This window comes from Chinchilla lanigera, unplaced genomic scaffold, assembly GCF_000276665.1.
Source record: "Chinchilla lanigera isolate Chin_1 unplaced genomic scaffold, ChiLan1.0 scaffold00060, whole genome shotgun sequence".
NCBI lineage: Eukaryota > Metazoa > Chordata > Mammalia > Rodentia > Chinchillidae > Chinchilla > Chinchilla lanigera.
The window spans coordinates 8,991,861-9,009,281 of record NW_004955461.1 but is presented as its reverse complement, the minus strand read 5'-3'; the positions used below and the strand labels follow the sequence as shown (position 1 = coordinate 9,009,281).

At 45.5% G+C, this 17,421-nt stretch overlaps 1 protein-coding gene across 7 annotated transcripts in view; it reads left to right on the top strand.

Annotated features, from left to right (window-relative positions):
• Positions 1-17,421, top strand: part of Zfat (zinc finger and AT hook domain containing) — a 289,108-nt gene that overhangs the window by 143,026 nt on the left and 128,661 nt on the right. For all 7 annotated transcript variants that reach the window (XM_013521342.1, XM_013521341.1, XM_013521339.1 and 4 more), the window contains 4 exons: positions 82-1,535; positions 2,360-2,592; positions 12,801-12,888; positions 14,868-15,017. In XM_013521342.1, the coding sequence (XP_013376796.1) occupies positions 82-1,535; positions 2,360-2,592; positions 12,801-12,888; positions 14,868-15,017 (1,925 nt within the window). The remainder of the gene's footprint in view (positions 1-81; positions 1,536-2,359; positions 2,593-12,800; positions 12,889-14,867; positions 15,018-17,421) is intronic.

Below are 17,421 nucleotides of genomic sequence, written 5' to 3'. Positions count from 1 at the left end.
TCCTGTGCTAAGCCTTTGGTGTTTGGGTCATTGAGAGAGCTCAAGATCTCCAAATGTAACTGTACTGTAATCTATCTCTAGGCTAGGTCCTACCCAACTGAAAATCTTCACTTGCGAATACTGCAACAAGGTCTTCAAATTCAAGCACTCTCTGCAGGCCCACCTGCGGATCCACACCAATGAGAAGCCATATAAGTGCCCCCAGTGCAGCTACGCCAGCGCCATCAAGGCCAACCTCAATGTACACCTCCGCAAGCACACTGGTGAGAAGTTCGCCTGCGACTACTGCTCTTTCACCTGCCTCAGCAAAGGCCACCTCAAGGTGCACATTGAGCGGGTGCACAAGAAGATCAAGCAGCACTGCCGCTTTTGCAAGAAGAAGTATTCTGATGTCAAGAACCTCATCAAGCACATCCGAGACACGCACGACCCACAGGACAAGAAGGTCAAGGAGGCCCTGGATGAGCTCCGCCTGATGACAAGGGAGGGCAAGCGACAGCTGCTCTATGACTGCCACATCTGCGAGCGCAAATTTAAGAATGAGCTGGACCGGGACCGCCACATGCTGGTTCATGGTGACAAGTGGCCCTATGCTTGTGAGCTCTGTGGCCATGGGGCCACCAAGTACCAGGCATTGGAATTGCACGTAAGGAAGCACCCCTTTGTATATGTCTGTGCCATTTGCCTCAAGAAGTTTGTCAGCTCCATCAGGCTGCGTTCCCACATCAAAGAGGTGCATGGAGCAGCGCAGGAGGCCCTGATCTTCACCAGCTCCATCAACCAGAGCTTCTGCCTCCTGGAGCCAGGAGGGGACATCCAGCAGGAAGCCCTGGGAGACCAGCTACAGCTGGTGGAGGAGGAGTTTGTGTGCCATGGGGTAGATGCTCTTAAAGAGGAGGCCTGTCCTGAGGGTGCTCAGTGTGAGGAGGAGCAGAAGGAACTGGAAGTCCCTGTGGAATTGCCTGCCCCAGAGGTGCCCTTGGCCAGCCCCCAGGCTGAAAGTGATGCCCTGCCACCCTGCGAGCTGGAAACCACTGTGGTCCCAGCAGACCTGCATTCTCTCGCTGTGGTTTCTGATGATTTTTTATTAAAAAATGATACCTCCTCTACTGAGGCTCATGCTGGTGCCGAGAAGAACTTGGACACCCAGCAGGGAGGCTCAGTCCAGACTCAGGGTGAAGAAATCGTGCTACTCCTATCCAAGACCAAAAGTTCTGGGCCTGGCCCAGTGACCCAGGGTGCCAAGAGCCCTCCAAGTGAAGGCCAGGAAGTGACTGCCCTCCCAGCTGGTGAACTCAATTCCAGCAGATGTCTCAGGCCAAACCCAGGTGAGGCCTCAGAGCTCCTTCCTCCAGTGGCCAGTCGGGGGGACCCTGACGTGCACCAGCCTGACTCTTGTAAAGCTGCCTCTGAGCACCAGCCCGGCAGCACTGCGTTCATGAAGGTACTGGACAGTTTGCAGAAGAAGCAAATGAACACTGGCCTGTGCGAGAGGATCCGGAAGGTTTATGGAGACCTGGAGTGTGAATACTGTGGTAAGGAAAGGCTGCACTGGCGTGCCTCTGAGTGGAGCTCTCCTTCCCAGCAGCCCTGTCCATTCCCATCACATTGTGGTCACCTAGGGTGTGATTGGAACTCATGTCTCTGTGCAAAGAACACCTCCTAAATGAGCCACTCTTCTTCATGGTAGATAGGAGCAGGTGACCCCGTGTCACAGGTAGCAGTAGGAGTCTGTGTGGAGGCAGCCAGCACGACTGCACAGCTGGCCATGTTGGCATGGTCAGGTGTGCATGCTGAGGGTTACCCACAACCTCTCCCAGCTTCTCACCAGGAAGAATGTTTCTTCTGGCATGTGACAAATATGAAGTCGCGCTTTAAGTTGTGGCCGTGATCTAGGTAAGCAGAGAGGGTATGGAAGTGGCTGCAACTTTTTGCAGGGAGGCCCCAAACCACACCCTCCCACTCACAGTGAAAGTGCAGCTCCTGGATGTCCCAGGGAGCTGGTGGTGCAGGATATGGGAAGGCCAGTGCTGGACCTGGTGTCCTGGAGGGTCAGGAGGATTTAGAGGCTCTTTGATCTGTGCATGTGCAGTATAGTGTTTGGCACCATAATTGGTCCTCAGTGAGTACTTCTTCCCCTCGCCAGCCCTGACATCAAGCCAAAGATGGTAACACCCGTAATGTTTGCAACTTGCCACCTTTGAAAAGTAATTTTCAGACAGACTTGTGGTGGAAAGTGTGAAGGGCGACCCGGACAAGCACATGAGGGAGAAAAAGTAGTTTAAAAAAATAATAATTGAAAAATTCGAATTCAGTATAAAAGAAAATTCCTTGTTCTCATGTGAAAATATTTTTTTAGGCAAACTTTTTTGGTACCAAGTGCATTTTGACATGCATGTCCGCACCCACACCCGGGAACATCTGTATTATTGCTCCCAGTGTCATTACTCTTCCATCACCAAAAACTGCCTTAAACGCCATGTAATTCAGAAACACAGTAACATCTTGCTGAAGTGTCCCACTGACGGCTGTGACTACTCGACTCCAGATAAATATAAGCTGCAAGCACATCTTAAAGTTCATACAGAGCTGGTAAGTAGCAAGCCCGAGCGGCAGCCCCGTCTCCCCTGGGTGCTCATTGCTTTCTCAGATTTATGTGAATGGAAGTGTCCTGCTCCAGGTCACCTGTGTGTGAACAGCCGGTCCTGGCAGCACAGAGGGCCTCTCACTGCACACCGCTGCCCTTTACAGAAGGCCCCGCCCTAAGTGCCTTTCACAGTGACAGTCTCTAATACATTAAAAGGGAGAGAGAGAGATTTGATTAAAGGAGTCACTGTCTGCAGATTTGTTAGCATCTGAGAAAGTCTAAGAAGAAAGAGCTACAAAGCCATATAAGTGCCCCTAGTGCAGAAATAAAGAAATGAAGCAAAGATTTCTTAAATGATATTTTAAAAAAATTATTAACAGGCATAATAATAATAATAGATGTTCCTAAATGTTGTTGGAAGATCAAATTTGCTAAGTAGACTATAGTAGATAATTGGATTAAGAACAATATTTGGTACCTACTACATATGGTGAGTATTTGGTACCTACTATGTACGGTGACTACTCTTGTACCATTGTGTTATTTACAGTAAACACTCTGACAGGGAAGTCTGTGAAGCATTCTTATTAAAATGTCACTTTAATTCAAGGTACTGGTGACATTCACCATGGTAATGTTTGTTTGGTTTTTTGGTGGGAGATCATGGAACCCAAAGAATGAATGTTTATTTTTGCAAATTCAACTCTTTCTCAAGAGGTTGGCATCTGAGAGTGACTTGAGACTTGTTGAAGTTATAAAGGAGGCATACCTGTTGGCCCGGGATGTGGTTCTGTTTTAATTGCATGACGTCTTCTGCCACAGGCAGCACAAAGTGAGGCTTCAGAAATCTGATGTGGTAGTATAGTCTTCTGGCTGAAAAATCACTGACGCCTAACCGTTTGTTGCTCAGGATAAAGTCATGGTATTTGGGTATAGTGAGGAGGTCAGAGCTGGGCTTCGTGGTTGGGTACTGGAGTCTTAACACTCTCCACACCCTCAGGCTATGGGGCCTTGGACAAATCGTTTGTCCTTTTTGAAACTTGGTAACATTTTGTATAAAATACATACTTAGTTCATGTGATGTACAAAAAAATCCATTTTATATACATGCATACATATATGCACATGTACATCCTCAAATACATATACACATGTGTATACATATATGTATTTATACATACTTGTACAGTGTACATACCTGTATGCAGACATACATGTGTGTACATCCATATTTGTATATGCGTATAGATCTGTGGCTATTAGAAGGTTAAAACAATGCTGTAGCTGAAGAACTTGGCATAGTACTTGTTCTGGTTGCTGTGTACCAGCTACTGCTTGTCATCTTGTAGTCCTGGTCTACATTTGCTGCTGTGGAAAGTCACCTGAAGTCAAGAGGGAGGGAAGCCAGTGTGAGAGCAGATCTTGGGAGAAACAGCCCTAGAGTGCAGTGGTGGAGACCAGGGAGCAGACTCCTGGTGTTAGCTCTGGCTTCCCCGTTCACTGTGTGGTTAGCCTTGGGATGAGCCGTGTGCCCACTCTACCTCAATTTACCCCTTCTTGGGTGAGAATGAAGTGAGGGAATATATGTAAATGTCTCAGAACAGTGCCTGGCATAGCATAAGCTCTATTGATTGTTATTACTTACTATTCTGTTTGTGGTTTTGAAACTTGCTGCTGTGGATTTAGTGGTTTGGAAGCACAGACTACAGAGTCACAGGAACAGGAGAGCCTCCTCTTTTGTTCATGCTCAGGTGTTGCTTGCTTGTTGTAGATGTAGAGATTCTGGTCCAGCCCAGTTATTTTCTTAACTGGTCTGCTGACGCTCAGTGTCTGAGCCATATCTCTGGGCCTCTAGGTCAACAGGAAAGTGTCAGGAGCAGGTGTTCATACCTTTGGCCTCTATTCCATATGCTTCCTTTCTTCTTGGTAAGCTGCTATCTCTCTTTTCACCTTTTCATGGTCATGAAACTTCTTTAAAAGAATTTATCACATTCGTGTCAGTACTTAAGAAGGAATATGGAGGGGTAAAGGTTGAGGTAAAGAGACATAAATTGCTGATTCTGTCTTTTATACCTTGTGGCCATGCCTTTGTGCTGATTACTTAATTCTTAGGTCACTTCTAGGAGCTGGGGGTTATTTCCTGTCCTCAGAAGATTGGGAGCCTGGTGTCTCAGTCATTTGCTAACCTGTCTGTGGTCACACCGTCGGTAAGGGACAGAGGAAGATTTGAGGCCACACTCCATGCTGCTGCTTGCTGTGCACTTTGTGGTGGTCAGTCATAATCTCAGTGATGCCAGGGCACATGACACATCATTTGAAGAAGTAGGGTAGACTAGACGTTGTAGCAGAAGGCAGGGACTGTGTGGAGATATTCTGTGCTGCCAGTGGCAGCCATGCTTGGTGCTGCATCAGTGAGTGGCTCTGCATGTTACTCCCACAAGAGAGGCACGGTGTGCTGAGTTAGGGAGCATTACACTGTTAACCTTATAAAAACAGTGCTGTCCTGCTTCTCATTAGCACACACATCTTAGAAGTTGTTAAAGTTAAATTTCTCTTTGCCTTGCTGATATTTGTAGTTCTTCCAACTGTGACACATCTAAAGGTGACTGAATTGCTGCTGCTTCTGAAGGTAGAGGCCTCATCCTCTTTGCCAGGCATTGGGATTTCAAATATGAGTTAGACCGATCCCTCCCTGCAGGATGCTTTTGCGTTTGGATGGGGGGTAAAGAAGTCAACTGTGACAACCGCAAGGGTGAGTGGGAGTAAGTGAGGTCGGCAGACTGCCCCTCACCTGGCCCCCAGAGCAGGCCTGATTGGGGATTCTGTGATGGATGCACAGATCCAGAGCTGGAAGAGGGCAGGTGGCAGGGAGTACCCAGCAAGGTCCACCCGACAAACTAGGGGAAGCCTTTTGAATCCGTGCCAGGACATTGACTCACTGAGCATTTTCCACGAAGCAGGAGGACTGTATTGCCATTGTAGTAAGATAGCATAATTTATAAAAACAGATCCAAGTTTTTTGAGTTTGGATAACACTTGTCTTTTGAGCATCTGAATTCTTTCTGTAATGAAGCCAGGAGTACTACTGAATGCCAACACAGTGAAAAGTCTGCTTCTGCCCGAGTGTTGCTGCTTTTGATCTGATAACAAAGGCACTGTCTCCAAATGTTTTCCATAGAATTCAGTGTCTACAAGGGAAGTTACCAGAGATTTTTTTGAGGAACAGCTTTATTGAGATATAATCCATGTAACATAGTTTACTCACTTAAAATGTGAAGATAAAGGCTTTTAGTATATTAGTAGAGTTACACAGTTATCAGCACAATTGATTTTAGAACATTTTCTTCATTCTATCAGGGAACCCATTCCTATTAGCTATCATACCTCATTTTCCCTTTCCTGAGCCCCTACACCTGGGATCCACTCTCTTACATCTGTGGATTTGCCTGTTCCGGACATTTCATATAAATAGTCTTTTGTGGCTGGCTCCTTTCATTTAGTTCATCTGTAATATAACATGGGTTAATACAATGCTCCCTTTTGTAGCTGGATAATATTTGATTATATAGATACATGTTGTTTGTTCGTGAGTTGGTGGGCATTTGAAGGTACATTTTCAGTGGTCTTTTCACCAAGATGGAACTTCCAACTATAGAGTGTCTTATATCCACAAGATTCTAGCTAATTCTTTGTGAGATCAGCTAAATAATGCATATAGATGAACTCTGAAGGTTAAATGCTAACCCTTTCTTAAGAAGGGTTTCCAAAGTTTGAAGCATCTTAGGAGAAGTTGCCCATGCTTCATTGCCACCCCATGCGCAGTTAGCTTGTCATCTTCACTGTCCCCTCCTCTTCATTGTTCTTGACACTAGATGCAGCATTGCTATTGGAAAGTAGATAAAACTGGAGATTTGAAATCACAGCACAGGGCTTCCCTGCAGCTCTGCATCCTGTGCAGGCTGCTGGATCTTTCTGAGCTCAGTTTCCCTGTCCCAGAACATAGAGTATACAGGGCTTGCCTGCTTTTCTGGATGCTGTCGAAGCTCCAGTGCAATGTTGTGAACACTCTTGTGATGTACAACTGCCTTTTGGATATCCTCGTGGTTGAGCTGAGGACTGGCAGGGTCTGTCTGGTTCAGGAAGTGGTGCTGTTTTGACTGAGAAAAGCATAATCTCTGGGGCTAGGTTTCCTGACTAATGACCCTAGAGATGGGACTTTACATTTGTTTTAGCTTTTACTCCTTTGAGTATATACTCCCATGCAGAGCAGAAACTAAAGACATTTAAAGTAACATTCTCCCTACCCCTCCAAATGATCTTATTTATATCCAGGACCATTCTAATTGCATTAGGACTCTAGAATAATTTGGCATATTGTCAGTTTCTGTGGTCCTTATAATTATTTCTTAGTTCCTGTAGCTAAGAATTAGCTACACCTAGTGATTGGGAGGAGTGCACATCTCTAGCGTAGTTTCTTCCCACTGCTGCCTCCTTCCAGTAGTAACCAGATAGTGTTGGCTTATAGTCAAGTGCGTGTAAGCATCTCTTGATATCCAGGGAGATTGGTGCCAGGACCCCCTATGGATGCCGAAGTCCTTATATAAAATGCTGAAGTATTGGAACATTTCCTACGCACATCCTTCTATATACTTTAAATCTTCTCTAGATTACTTGTAATACCTAATACAGTGTAAATGGCCTGTAAATAGTTGTTATACTATATTATTTAGGGAATAATGACAAGGAAAAGTTCAGGCTATTTTTTTCAAGTACTTTTGATTGCTGCTTGGTTGAACCCACAGATGAGGAGCCCCTAGATGTGGAGGGCTGACAGTACTGGCTCCGGGGAAATTTGGGGACCATACCAAAGGGGTTAGTCAGTGATGTTTCTGGAACAAATCCTTTCTTTACAGCACTGTGCAAATTTTGGGAAATAGAGATGAGAAAACATGGTTTTGGTAGATGGAGAGAAAGCTTAGGATTCTGATGTGCTTGGATAACTCTGGAATGTGGGGCAAAGTGCTGAGCCTTACTGACCGTCCTTTTTCTCATTGGTAGGGTGGCGGGAAAGAAGGCTGGAGATATACCTATTGTTAGAGCACTTTAGCAAGTGTGAGGCCTTGGGTTCTCTCCCTAACACTGCAAAAGCAAGAACAAAACCAAACCAAAGTGTATATACAGTGCTTTCTCCAACCGCTCAGGGCTGTGGAGATGAAATTAAGAAACAGGTATAGGACACCTAGGTTGGTATTCTCTTAAAGAAAAGATCCATTGGTCATATACCTTAGAAGGTTGTGAAACCAGTTTAGTGCTTCATAATTAGCTGTCTTCAAAATGAAATAGGACAGAAAGCAGAACTCCTCAGCAGAGTTCACTCACACCCAGCGGAGGCATTGCTTTTGAGGCCTTTGTTTCCGTGTTGAGTGTTCATTTGTCATCATGTCTGCAGTATGTGCTGGAAGGCGCTGTCAGGTGGGCAACTGACCTCCTTCCTTGGGGGCGCCCCCTCCGATAAACCTGTAAGCCACTGGTCACCATATACCTGCTGGAAATCAGCTAAAATAACATATGGGCAAAAAGCACAGAGAAAGTAGAAAAAGTTGCCTTCAATATCTTTCTGGAAATAAATGAATATACCTGGTCAGTATTGATTTTTTTTTTTTTTTTAGTAAAGAAGAATGTCATTTAAATAAAGTGATGGGACATATTATTCCTTTCCAAGAGCTACCAGAATACGGTCTTTTGACTTGGTCCCAAAATGAGTTTGTTTCTGCATTATGGCTTGGGCATTTACCCACTATGCAGGAGGTCTCAGTTTCCCAGAGCTTCTTGGGAATAGAATATCTTCATTTTGGCAAGGACCCACACTCGGCATTGAAAGGCCATGACATGGCAAAACAGAACTGTCTTCAATGAAAAGGGAAACCTGACTGTTGAGATCTTAAATCTTAGAAAACATTCCAGCTGTTTTCCCACTTAAGCTAATCGCTCACGCCTTAGGTGTCACCTTTCCTGCGTGTTGCTACTTTTTCTGCATCAAAATGTGCTGGCTGTTGGGCTCTGCATGGGACATGTCTATTTCTTGATGAGCTCATGGGCCCTTGAGATTCTCACACCTTTATTCTCAGAGCCAGCACCTGGCCTATAATGGGCGCCCTGGGACAAAATGAGTGAGTGAAGCCATAGAGGAGAGCAGATACTACAACCATGGCCTTTATTCCTGAGAAATTATTCAGAGTAGAATCCCCCAACTTGTTTGATACTGGAGGCGAGAGAACTGTCTCAATGACAGTAGAAATGAAAACAGAGGAAAGAGCATGAACTCACAGGCAAAAGCTATAGTTGAGAAAGGAAGTGGACCTCAGATTGAGGAGAAAACGAGCCAAAGAGATTGTAGCACCAGTGGAGATGAGGTGGGCCTGTTAACAAAGGAAACAGTCAAGTTCTTCTTGGATTTCTGGACTAAGCTAGGGTCTGGTTGATTGTTGTCTCAGTTCTGGTTCTATCAGGGACTCCCAAGATGTCCTTACTGTTTGAGGGTCTGGTTCACATGATCTGATTGCTCCTATTTAGGGGGGATAGCCTCAGTTTCCCTCATAGGACACTTGCTGCTGTTTAGAGAGATGATTTCATCATGGATGATTTGTCTGCAGAGGCCTCCTGTAATCCAGGGTGACTAGGTTTTGAGTTGTAACCAGAGACTTCTAGATACCACTCCAAGGTGTCTGGAATAGGACATAGTGAAAGCTGGCAGTTGAATATTCCTGTAAATCTTGAAAATACCTTAGGTTCTCTTATCTTGGTATCATTCATTTGGAAGGGAAATGATAGGGGTTAGTTAGATTTAGGCCAAATAAATAATGTATTTCTGATTTTAGACAGGTGCCCCTTGAATGATCAGCATGTCCATAGGAAGAGCTTAGCAGAGATGTGACCCAAAGTTTAAGGTAGTAAAGGAGACAGATACAAACATGAAGGCAGGGATGCCAAGCTTTATCTTGCTTTCAGTTACTGTTGGGTACCTGCAGGCCCAAGTGAAGAGTCGGTGCTTTTTAGCAAAAGCAGCTTTTAAGTCCCTGTCTCAGAGGTACTTACTTATGCATCAGTTACATATACTCTGTGGGAGGATTCGATTTGATATTCTCCAAACAGCACTGGTTTTGGACTTGTGAACTGTCTAGTTCATTCCTGTAGGGGCCAAAGCGCCTGGCTCTGAACACAGAGCAAGTGAGGTTGTCCAGAGGGATGGGCTGGGCTTTGAGACTCTGGCCTGGTCCTGCACCCCGTGCCATGCCTGTGGCCTCATGTACGCTCCCTTGTTATTTTAGAAGATTCTGATTGCTTGGAAGGTGTTTCTAGGCAAGCAAACAAACTCCCAGGGCTGGGCTGTTTCCCATCCTTCCAGCTGGGTTTCTCAGTGCCCCTGCCTCTGCCAGGAGCTCTTTTAACTATATCTCTTTTAAAATTTGCCTTGTGTGTTTGAGTTTTATCTCTGGCAAGGCACTGAGGTTTGAAAAAGAAGTAAATGACTCCTGAGAGTCTACGCTTCTCCCAGCAGCCTTTACCACTGCCTGTGTCCTTCTGACCATCTTCAAAGGCATCAAGAAATAGGGACCCTGATAAACGCTGAGATACATTGCTTTCAGACTATCAGGGATTAAAAGAAGAAAAATCAAATTGCAAGGGCTGAGGGGAGATCAGTGGAAACTCCTTCAAAGCTCTCCTGAATGCCTCCATTAGCTCTCATGACAAGGACACTGGGGACTGTGGGGGTTATGAGGACATTTTCTAGGATGCCAGCAGGGCCCAGGGCATGTTTCCCAAAATGGCACTTTGAGCACAAGGTCAAGGCAATGGAGGACAATCACAGAACACATCAAGGAGTCCCAAGGCTGTGGTGCAACCTTGGTGGAGGTCTGTGGCACTGAGAGCTTGGGGCAGTTTCTGGAGAGCTGCTTGGACCTGTTGGACATCTGGCCTTGGCAGGCATTGCTTGGCCCCAGGTGTATGGTGGGAGATGTGTTCAGACTAGTTAGTTGTTCAGAGGACCTTTCCTTTTTTGAAGATGAAATACCCTTTTCCAGTGTGTGCTCTGGGGAACCCTGGCCTCAGAAAGTGTTCTGCCATAGCAAGGAGAATGGATCCACAGAGGAGTTTGGGGATGCTCATTCCAAATCCCACTCCAAAGTTTCTGGGGTGCATTACCCACACGAAGGACAGCATATCAGGCTGAGTTGCGTTATCAAAGCACTAAAGTCACTGCAGCAAAGTCCTTGAGATTTATTGAGCACTCACTACAGGCTACTGGCTAGATTCTGTTCTGAGCACTCTGTGTGCTCATCATCTCCTTTATTTCCCTTGCAAACTTACGAAGGAGGTGCTGCTTGTATTGCCATTCTGCAGATGATGAAAATGGGGCACTTAGGTTAAATCACTTTTCCAGAGTTCCCCAGCAAACTGACGGTGGAACCAGGATTAAGCCCAGGTCTGATTCCTCAGTCTTTACGGCTAGTCCCAGTCTCATAAGAGCAACTTCTCTAGAGGTCAGAGGCCTGGTTTGGACCTCCTTCATGGTTCCCTATGGTGGTATGACATCAGGCAAGTCCCTGAATGCCCCACAAAGTGTATATAGCACCTGCATCCAGTAAGTTCTTAAGAAGTGAATGTAGCTGCTATGCTACTATTATTTGGAGGTACAGAGCAGGTTTTGAGGCCTGCAATCAGTCATCTGCTCAGGGCATGGGGAGCTCTTGCTGCAGTGCCAAGCTCTCATGTGGAGTTAGTTCTCCTTAAGTTCACATGAGCAGGGGCCATGCTAGATGTGAGCTTGGGAAGTGTAAGAAGTGTACTATACTAGGGATGTCTAACACAACAGACATCAGCTCCATTGTGGAAACTCAAGTCTATGATCAGAGTATTGGACAGATTTCTTCCTTGGGGTTCCTGAGGGGCTCCTGAGGGGTGTGAGGGAGAATCTTCTCTAGGCTCCTCTCCAGGCTGTTGGTGATTTGCTGTCAGTCATGGGCCCTCCTTGTCTTGTAGATGCATCACCTGGTTTCTGCCTTCATTTTCACCTTGTGCATGTCTGGGTACAAATGTCCCCTTTCATGAGGACATCAGTCATGTCATACTGGATTAGGGCCCTAGTTCGTTCACTTTACCTGGGTCACATCTGTAAAGATGAGGATCTTTACCAAGAAGGTGACATTGTGAACTGGAGATTAGGATTCCAGTATATAAAATTTGGGATGTGGGATTCAATCCATAACCCCATTTTCTAGGAAAAACTAATGTGAGATAGCTCTGAGGTGAGCTCTAAGAGAGAAATAGATGAGCAAAAGCCTTAAATGAGTCATTCTTGAGAGCTGCCGGCCAGCTGAGAGTGTAATACCGTAGGGATGAAGTTGATCAAGCTAGCAGCAAGTGCAGAATGAACTTCCTCCCCGCAGCCTTGCGTGGACACATGGTTTTAGAGTGGCAGGAGGAGTCCTAGGTGGACATCTGGGGACTTCCATTCCAACACTGTCCCTTCCTCTCAGACTTTGGCCTTATCACCCAGGGCCTTGGTTTCTTAATCTATAGCATGAAAAGCCCCTTTTCTTTTGTGAGTAATTGTGAATCTCAGTATAACAACATGTATGAAAACCCATGTAAAGCATGAGGACATATTATACCGTGGAGCCATGGAGCAGCCCTGGGTTGTGTGGAAGAATCACGGCTTTGATGTTGAATGCTACCCTTTGCCCCCTCCCTTCTACTCTTCGAAGCCCCATCCCTCAATTCTAAACTGGAGCTGATGCCATTGCACTATTGAGGAGCTCCCCAGGCTGTGCCAGGCCAGGTGGAGGGTGTATATTCATCTAACCCCCTTGGATGGATATGCCATGTGTCTAGTTTTGATGAGGCTACTGCTAATGATAGTGGTGGTAGTGGTCAAGTTGGTGGTGATAATGCTGATGGTGGTGATGGTGATGCTGGTGGCAGCGGCAGTGGCAGCCATGGTGGTGGTGTTGGTGGTGGCAGTGCTGTAGGTGGTGAAGGTGATGATAATGCTATTGTTGTTGATGGTGATGGTAGTGGTGATGTGATGTGATATGATGGGATGGTGGTGATGGTGATGATGGTGGTGGTGATGATGATAGTAGTAGTTATTTTTCTATATAACATAGATTTAAACAAGACTATCAGTTGATTATGTTCTCTTTTTATTAAGGACAAAAGGAGCTATTCTTGTCCTGTGTGTGAAAAGTCTTTTTCAGAAGATCGATTGATAAAGTCACATATCAAGACAAACCATCCTGGTAAGTATATAGATTTTGGAGTGATCAGTTTCGGAAGATCAATTTTTAAATGTCTGTTTGTTTTAAAACATTAAATATCAGCTATATTATATGGAAATGAAGAAGAATGAATACATAAATAAATTCAAGGGAAGCAGTCATCTGATTTAAAGCTTGGGGATTTATATGATTATTTATTTCACTTTATGCTGTTACCTGGTCTTCAGTTACACCTTCTACTCCCTGCAGTCTCAGTGACCCTCTCCCCCTTTTATCATGAAGTTAAATGCCCTTTGATGGATTGCCTATGCCGCATTCTAGCCAAGATCCTTGCCTTGTTCCTGGCCCTTGTCTTGAATTTGTTTTATGCAAAGCAGTGGTTTATAAGTAGTGTTGGTGCCCACTCAGCCTGAGGCGCCTCCTTGGGTAGAAGTGACCGTCACTGTGGTCCTAAATTCCCGCACTGCCTAGGTGAGATATACCAGCTTTCTAGGCACCCATGTCCTGTGACTTCTGCTCTTAAGTCCTGTTCATTTTTAAGGTCTCTCTTGGGCCTGCTTTTCTGGCTGCCCTGCCCCCAACATTGTAGCATGCTGACACCTTATACTCCAGCCATTGTCACTCTCCCCATCTCCTCCGTGGGATCATTCTGACAGGGCTTAACCCCCAACCCCCAGTGCCTCATTAGGCCACCAAGATGGTGTTCATGGGTGCTCTTGTGTTGTGTAAATGAGCAACAGATTAGCTAAGTGTCCCTCTCGGCACCCTGCTCTCTTTTCTTCTACAAAAAAATGTGTGTCTCCCCTTGGTAGGAGGGAGCAGACTCACTGATTGTAAATGATGAGAAATGGAGGAAAGTTAAGCAATAACAAATGGGCACTGACACTCCTGCTTTCTCTGGGAGAAGGCAGTGCCTTGAACCTTCATTGGTGTGGCAGGGCTTCGGCTCTGAGATGCTCTGCAGACCCAGTTCTGTCCTTCCCATGTTAGCCTGTGTCATAAGTGAGCAGTGGTCCAATATGAGCCCAAGATAGGCATTAAAACCACTGGCCTTTGCTCATGAAGAAGTCTAAAGTGCTCTTTTGGCTCTGTTTTAAACTTTTTATAATGGAAAAATATCAAATGTGCACAAGTACATAAAATAATATGAAGGGGAAGAAATGATGATGTGAAAGTACAAGAGAAAGGAATTAGAGAAGAGAAAAGTGATTGGGGGGCTTAAAGGAGGGCACTAGCGGAGACAGATAAGATCAAAGTATGTGCGTGTATGAAAATGCCACCCTGAGATGCAGTATTTTGTAAGATTAATATATACTACTAAAATTGGAACCCATGAAGTGAGTTTGAGAACTCACTTTACACAATGATCTACATTTTGAAAACTTTTTTCGTGTATCTACTCCACAAACCCTTTTTCTTCTAGAATAGATATGTCCCAGATATCATGCAGTTCAGCCATAAAACCTTACAAATCTTCTCTGACTCATAAAGGTTTTTCTCAAAATAACTGCTGTGTCACCAAAAAGCAAAACAAAAACAAAATTAACAGGGAATGCTTATTACCAGTATTTGTTCACTTAAAAATTTTCCAGCCGACCTAACACACACACACACACACACACGTAATTGCAGTTGATTTGTTTGAATCAAGATGCAGGAATTTTGTTTGGTAATTATGTCACTTATCCTCACCTTTGATCCATGTCACTCATTTCTGGGAGAAACTGAGTCATTTTTCCTATAGACATTGTCATATTCCATACTTGTCTGATTCTTGTTTCATGTTATTTTTTTTTTCCTCATGTTTTATATTAACAGGTATTTAGATTTGAAGCTTGGTGAGATTCTACTTAACTTTTTAGGCAAAAAGTTCTCATGATACCACAAGGCATATGCTGATTTGTCCCCTGAGTGATGCAGATGTCATCAGAAGATTTCTTTATATCTAACTTGAGCCAGAGTCCTTTGCCTCCTCTGATTGTCATCCTGCTTTCTTCCAGAGGTCTCCATGAGCACCATTTCTGAGGTTCTTGGGAGGCGGGTGCAGCTGAAAGGGCTAATTGGAAAGAGAGCCATGAAGTGCCCATACTGTGATTTCTATTTCATGAAGAATGGCTCAGACCTTCAGCGTCATATCTGGGCTCATGAGGGTGAGTACTGGTCTGCATGCACAGGGAACCCTTTTAATTTTATGCTCCACACTATTTTGGACGACCATTCGGAGGAAGCCGTATCTTCACATCCCCTGCAGTTAGGATTTTTTATCACACAGAGGTATGTCTATCCATCAGTTCCTAAAGGTCTGAGATTTAAACCATTACTCATTCCGTTGCTTTTGCACTGGGTATATGTATGTATTTCCTCCTAGTTCCCATTGCAGTTGTGAGATAATCACCATGTATCCCTTGCTGAGAAGCAGGTGCGCCTATGTCTTATGCACCTATGTCTTATGCACAGCAGCAGCTCCAGTGCTCATGCTGTGTAGTGCACTTGGAACCATTGAAGAATTGCTAGTATCATGAAGGAAGGAAGGTGAAGAGGGCGCTATGGAGTGTTGTGTTCACATCATGGAGAATGTATTCAGAAGGGGGAAGAGTTGTATGGAGACAAATTGGAGGCAAGTAAGGATATAGACTGTGCTCTGGGGCACTTGTTGTGGAGGCAGTGTGGGAGAGCCATGTGCTGGGACTTTGAAAAGTTTAAGTCATAATTCCCATAGAGGCGGTGTTGTAGTTTTGAGTTTTGCAAAGGGAGCAGTACAGTACAGGACACATCATTTATAAGATTATTTTATGATAGTCACCCAAAGAGTAATATACAAAAAGAGTGCAGGCTTGGTGGTGCATGCCTATAATCCCAGCACTCTGGAGGCTGAGGCAGGAGGATCGTTGTGAGTTCGAGACCAACCTGGACTACAAAGTGAGCTCAAGACCAGCTTGAACTACATAGTGAGACCCTGTCTCAAAAAGACCAAAAAAAAAAAAAAAAAAAGTGCAGGAAATCTGTCCACACACTAAAAACCAAAGACTCCAACTGAGGGCCTGGATGTCACAGCAATATCCTGCATGAGTCCAGCTGAAGACCTAGAGCCCATAACAGTGCCCTCCTTGAGTCCAATAGGAGGCCAAGAGCCCGCGACAATGTCTCGTGCAGGCCTGCTTCGCAGATCTGCACTGGGAAGCCCCAGAGGTCAGTGGTGGAAGCTAGAAAGTCTGTGCCAGTGGGGTAAAGGGTCTGTGCCAGCAGGGTGAAGGATCTGTGCCAGCAGGCTGAGGGATCTGCACTGGGGCCAGGAAGCAGGGCCCAAAATACCATAGCCATTGTCAGTGACAGTGAGGTCCCAAGCTCCTCCGATGATAAGAACAGCCAAGTTCCCATCAGGAAAGCCAAGGTGAGAACCTTCTCCTAGGGGCTGAGCAGTGCATCATCTTTCCCTCTGGTGCCAGGATGTGATGCTCAAAGTGAGGATCACAATTCCCCCAAAGTGAACTACAGCTATTCTCAGCTTCCTTCAATGATGAGAGCAGCTGAGTTCATCACGAAAGTCAGCATGACAAGCTCCTCCAGGAGAACCAGCAGCTCCCTATAGCTCCCTACAGCCTCCCAACAGCTTTTCACAGCCTCCTCTCCAGTTCTGCCTCTTATGCTGCTGGCAGCAATCCTCAGGTGGGCCTTGCACACCCAGCACCACGCTGGTTCAGTTGATGTTCCAAGTTGACCACCAGTTGTCAGTCCACCACAGGCAGCCTACCACCTTTGTTTTTCTCCTCCGTGGTCATAGATATAGCGCTCCTGGGAAAGAGGAAGGAGAAGGGGCCCAGCAAAAGTTCTTCCAGACTTTTGCAATTGGGCTCTTCTTGCTGGGTAGGAAGCAGGAGTGCTATAGGCAGGAAGACAAGACAGGAGAGGGATGGAGGATAAAGTATTTTCTCCATTATGGGACTTGTTACAGGGTCCTGGTCAGGGTCTGTTAGGAAGGAGGTGGTTAATAATTGAGTACAGAGAACTGTGCCTAAAGGAGTAGGAACCTGGAGAAGGCAGAGGGATTGAGACCCAAGGCAAGAAGATTATTTTTGTTTACTAACACTTACTGAACACCTGCTGGCTCCCAGCCAGGTGCTGGGTGCATTCTCACTCAATCTGATTTAGTACTCTCAGTAACCTTAGAGGCATCCATCTTATAACCGTGAGGGAGATGAGGATCAGACAGTTAAGTAATTTGCTTGTGTCATATAGCTGACAAGAGGTGGGCTAGGGTTGTATTATGACATCTGATTCCCAAGCCCATGCTTTCCACTTCTCCACTGATGTGCATCAGAGGAAGGATCCACCTCCTGCACTGGGGCAGGCATGAGGGTGGCAGGTTGTATGTGCTGCTTCTTCCTCATGGACTCGAGGGCAGTCATGGCCTTAGCCAGTGTTCTCAGCAAAAAAGAGGCAGAAGCACCTGTCTGGAGGGAAGGTTTGGAATGGCATTCAGGAATCTGCAGGGAACTGACCCTGATGAAGCAAAGGGAGGCTGGTCTCAGCAAGGCATCTGACTGTAATTACGTG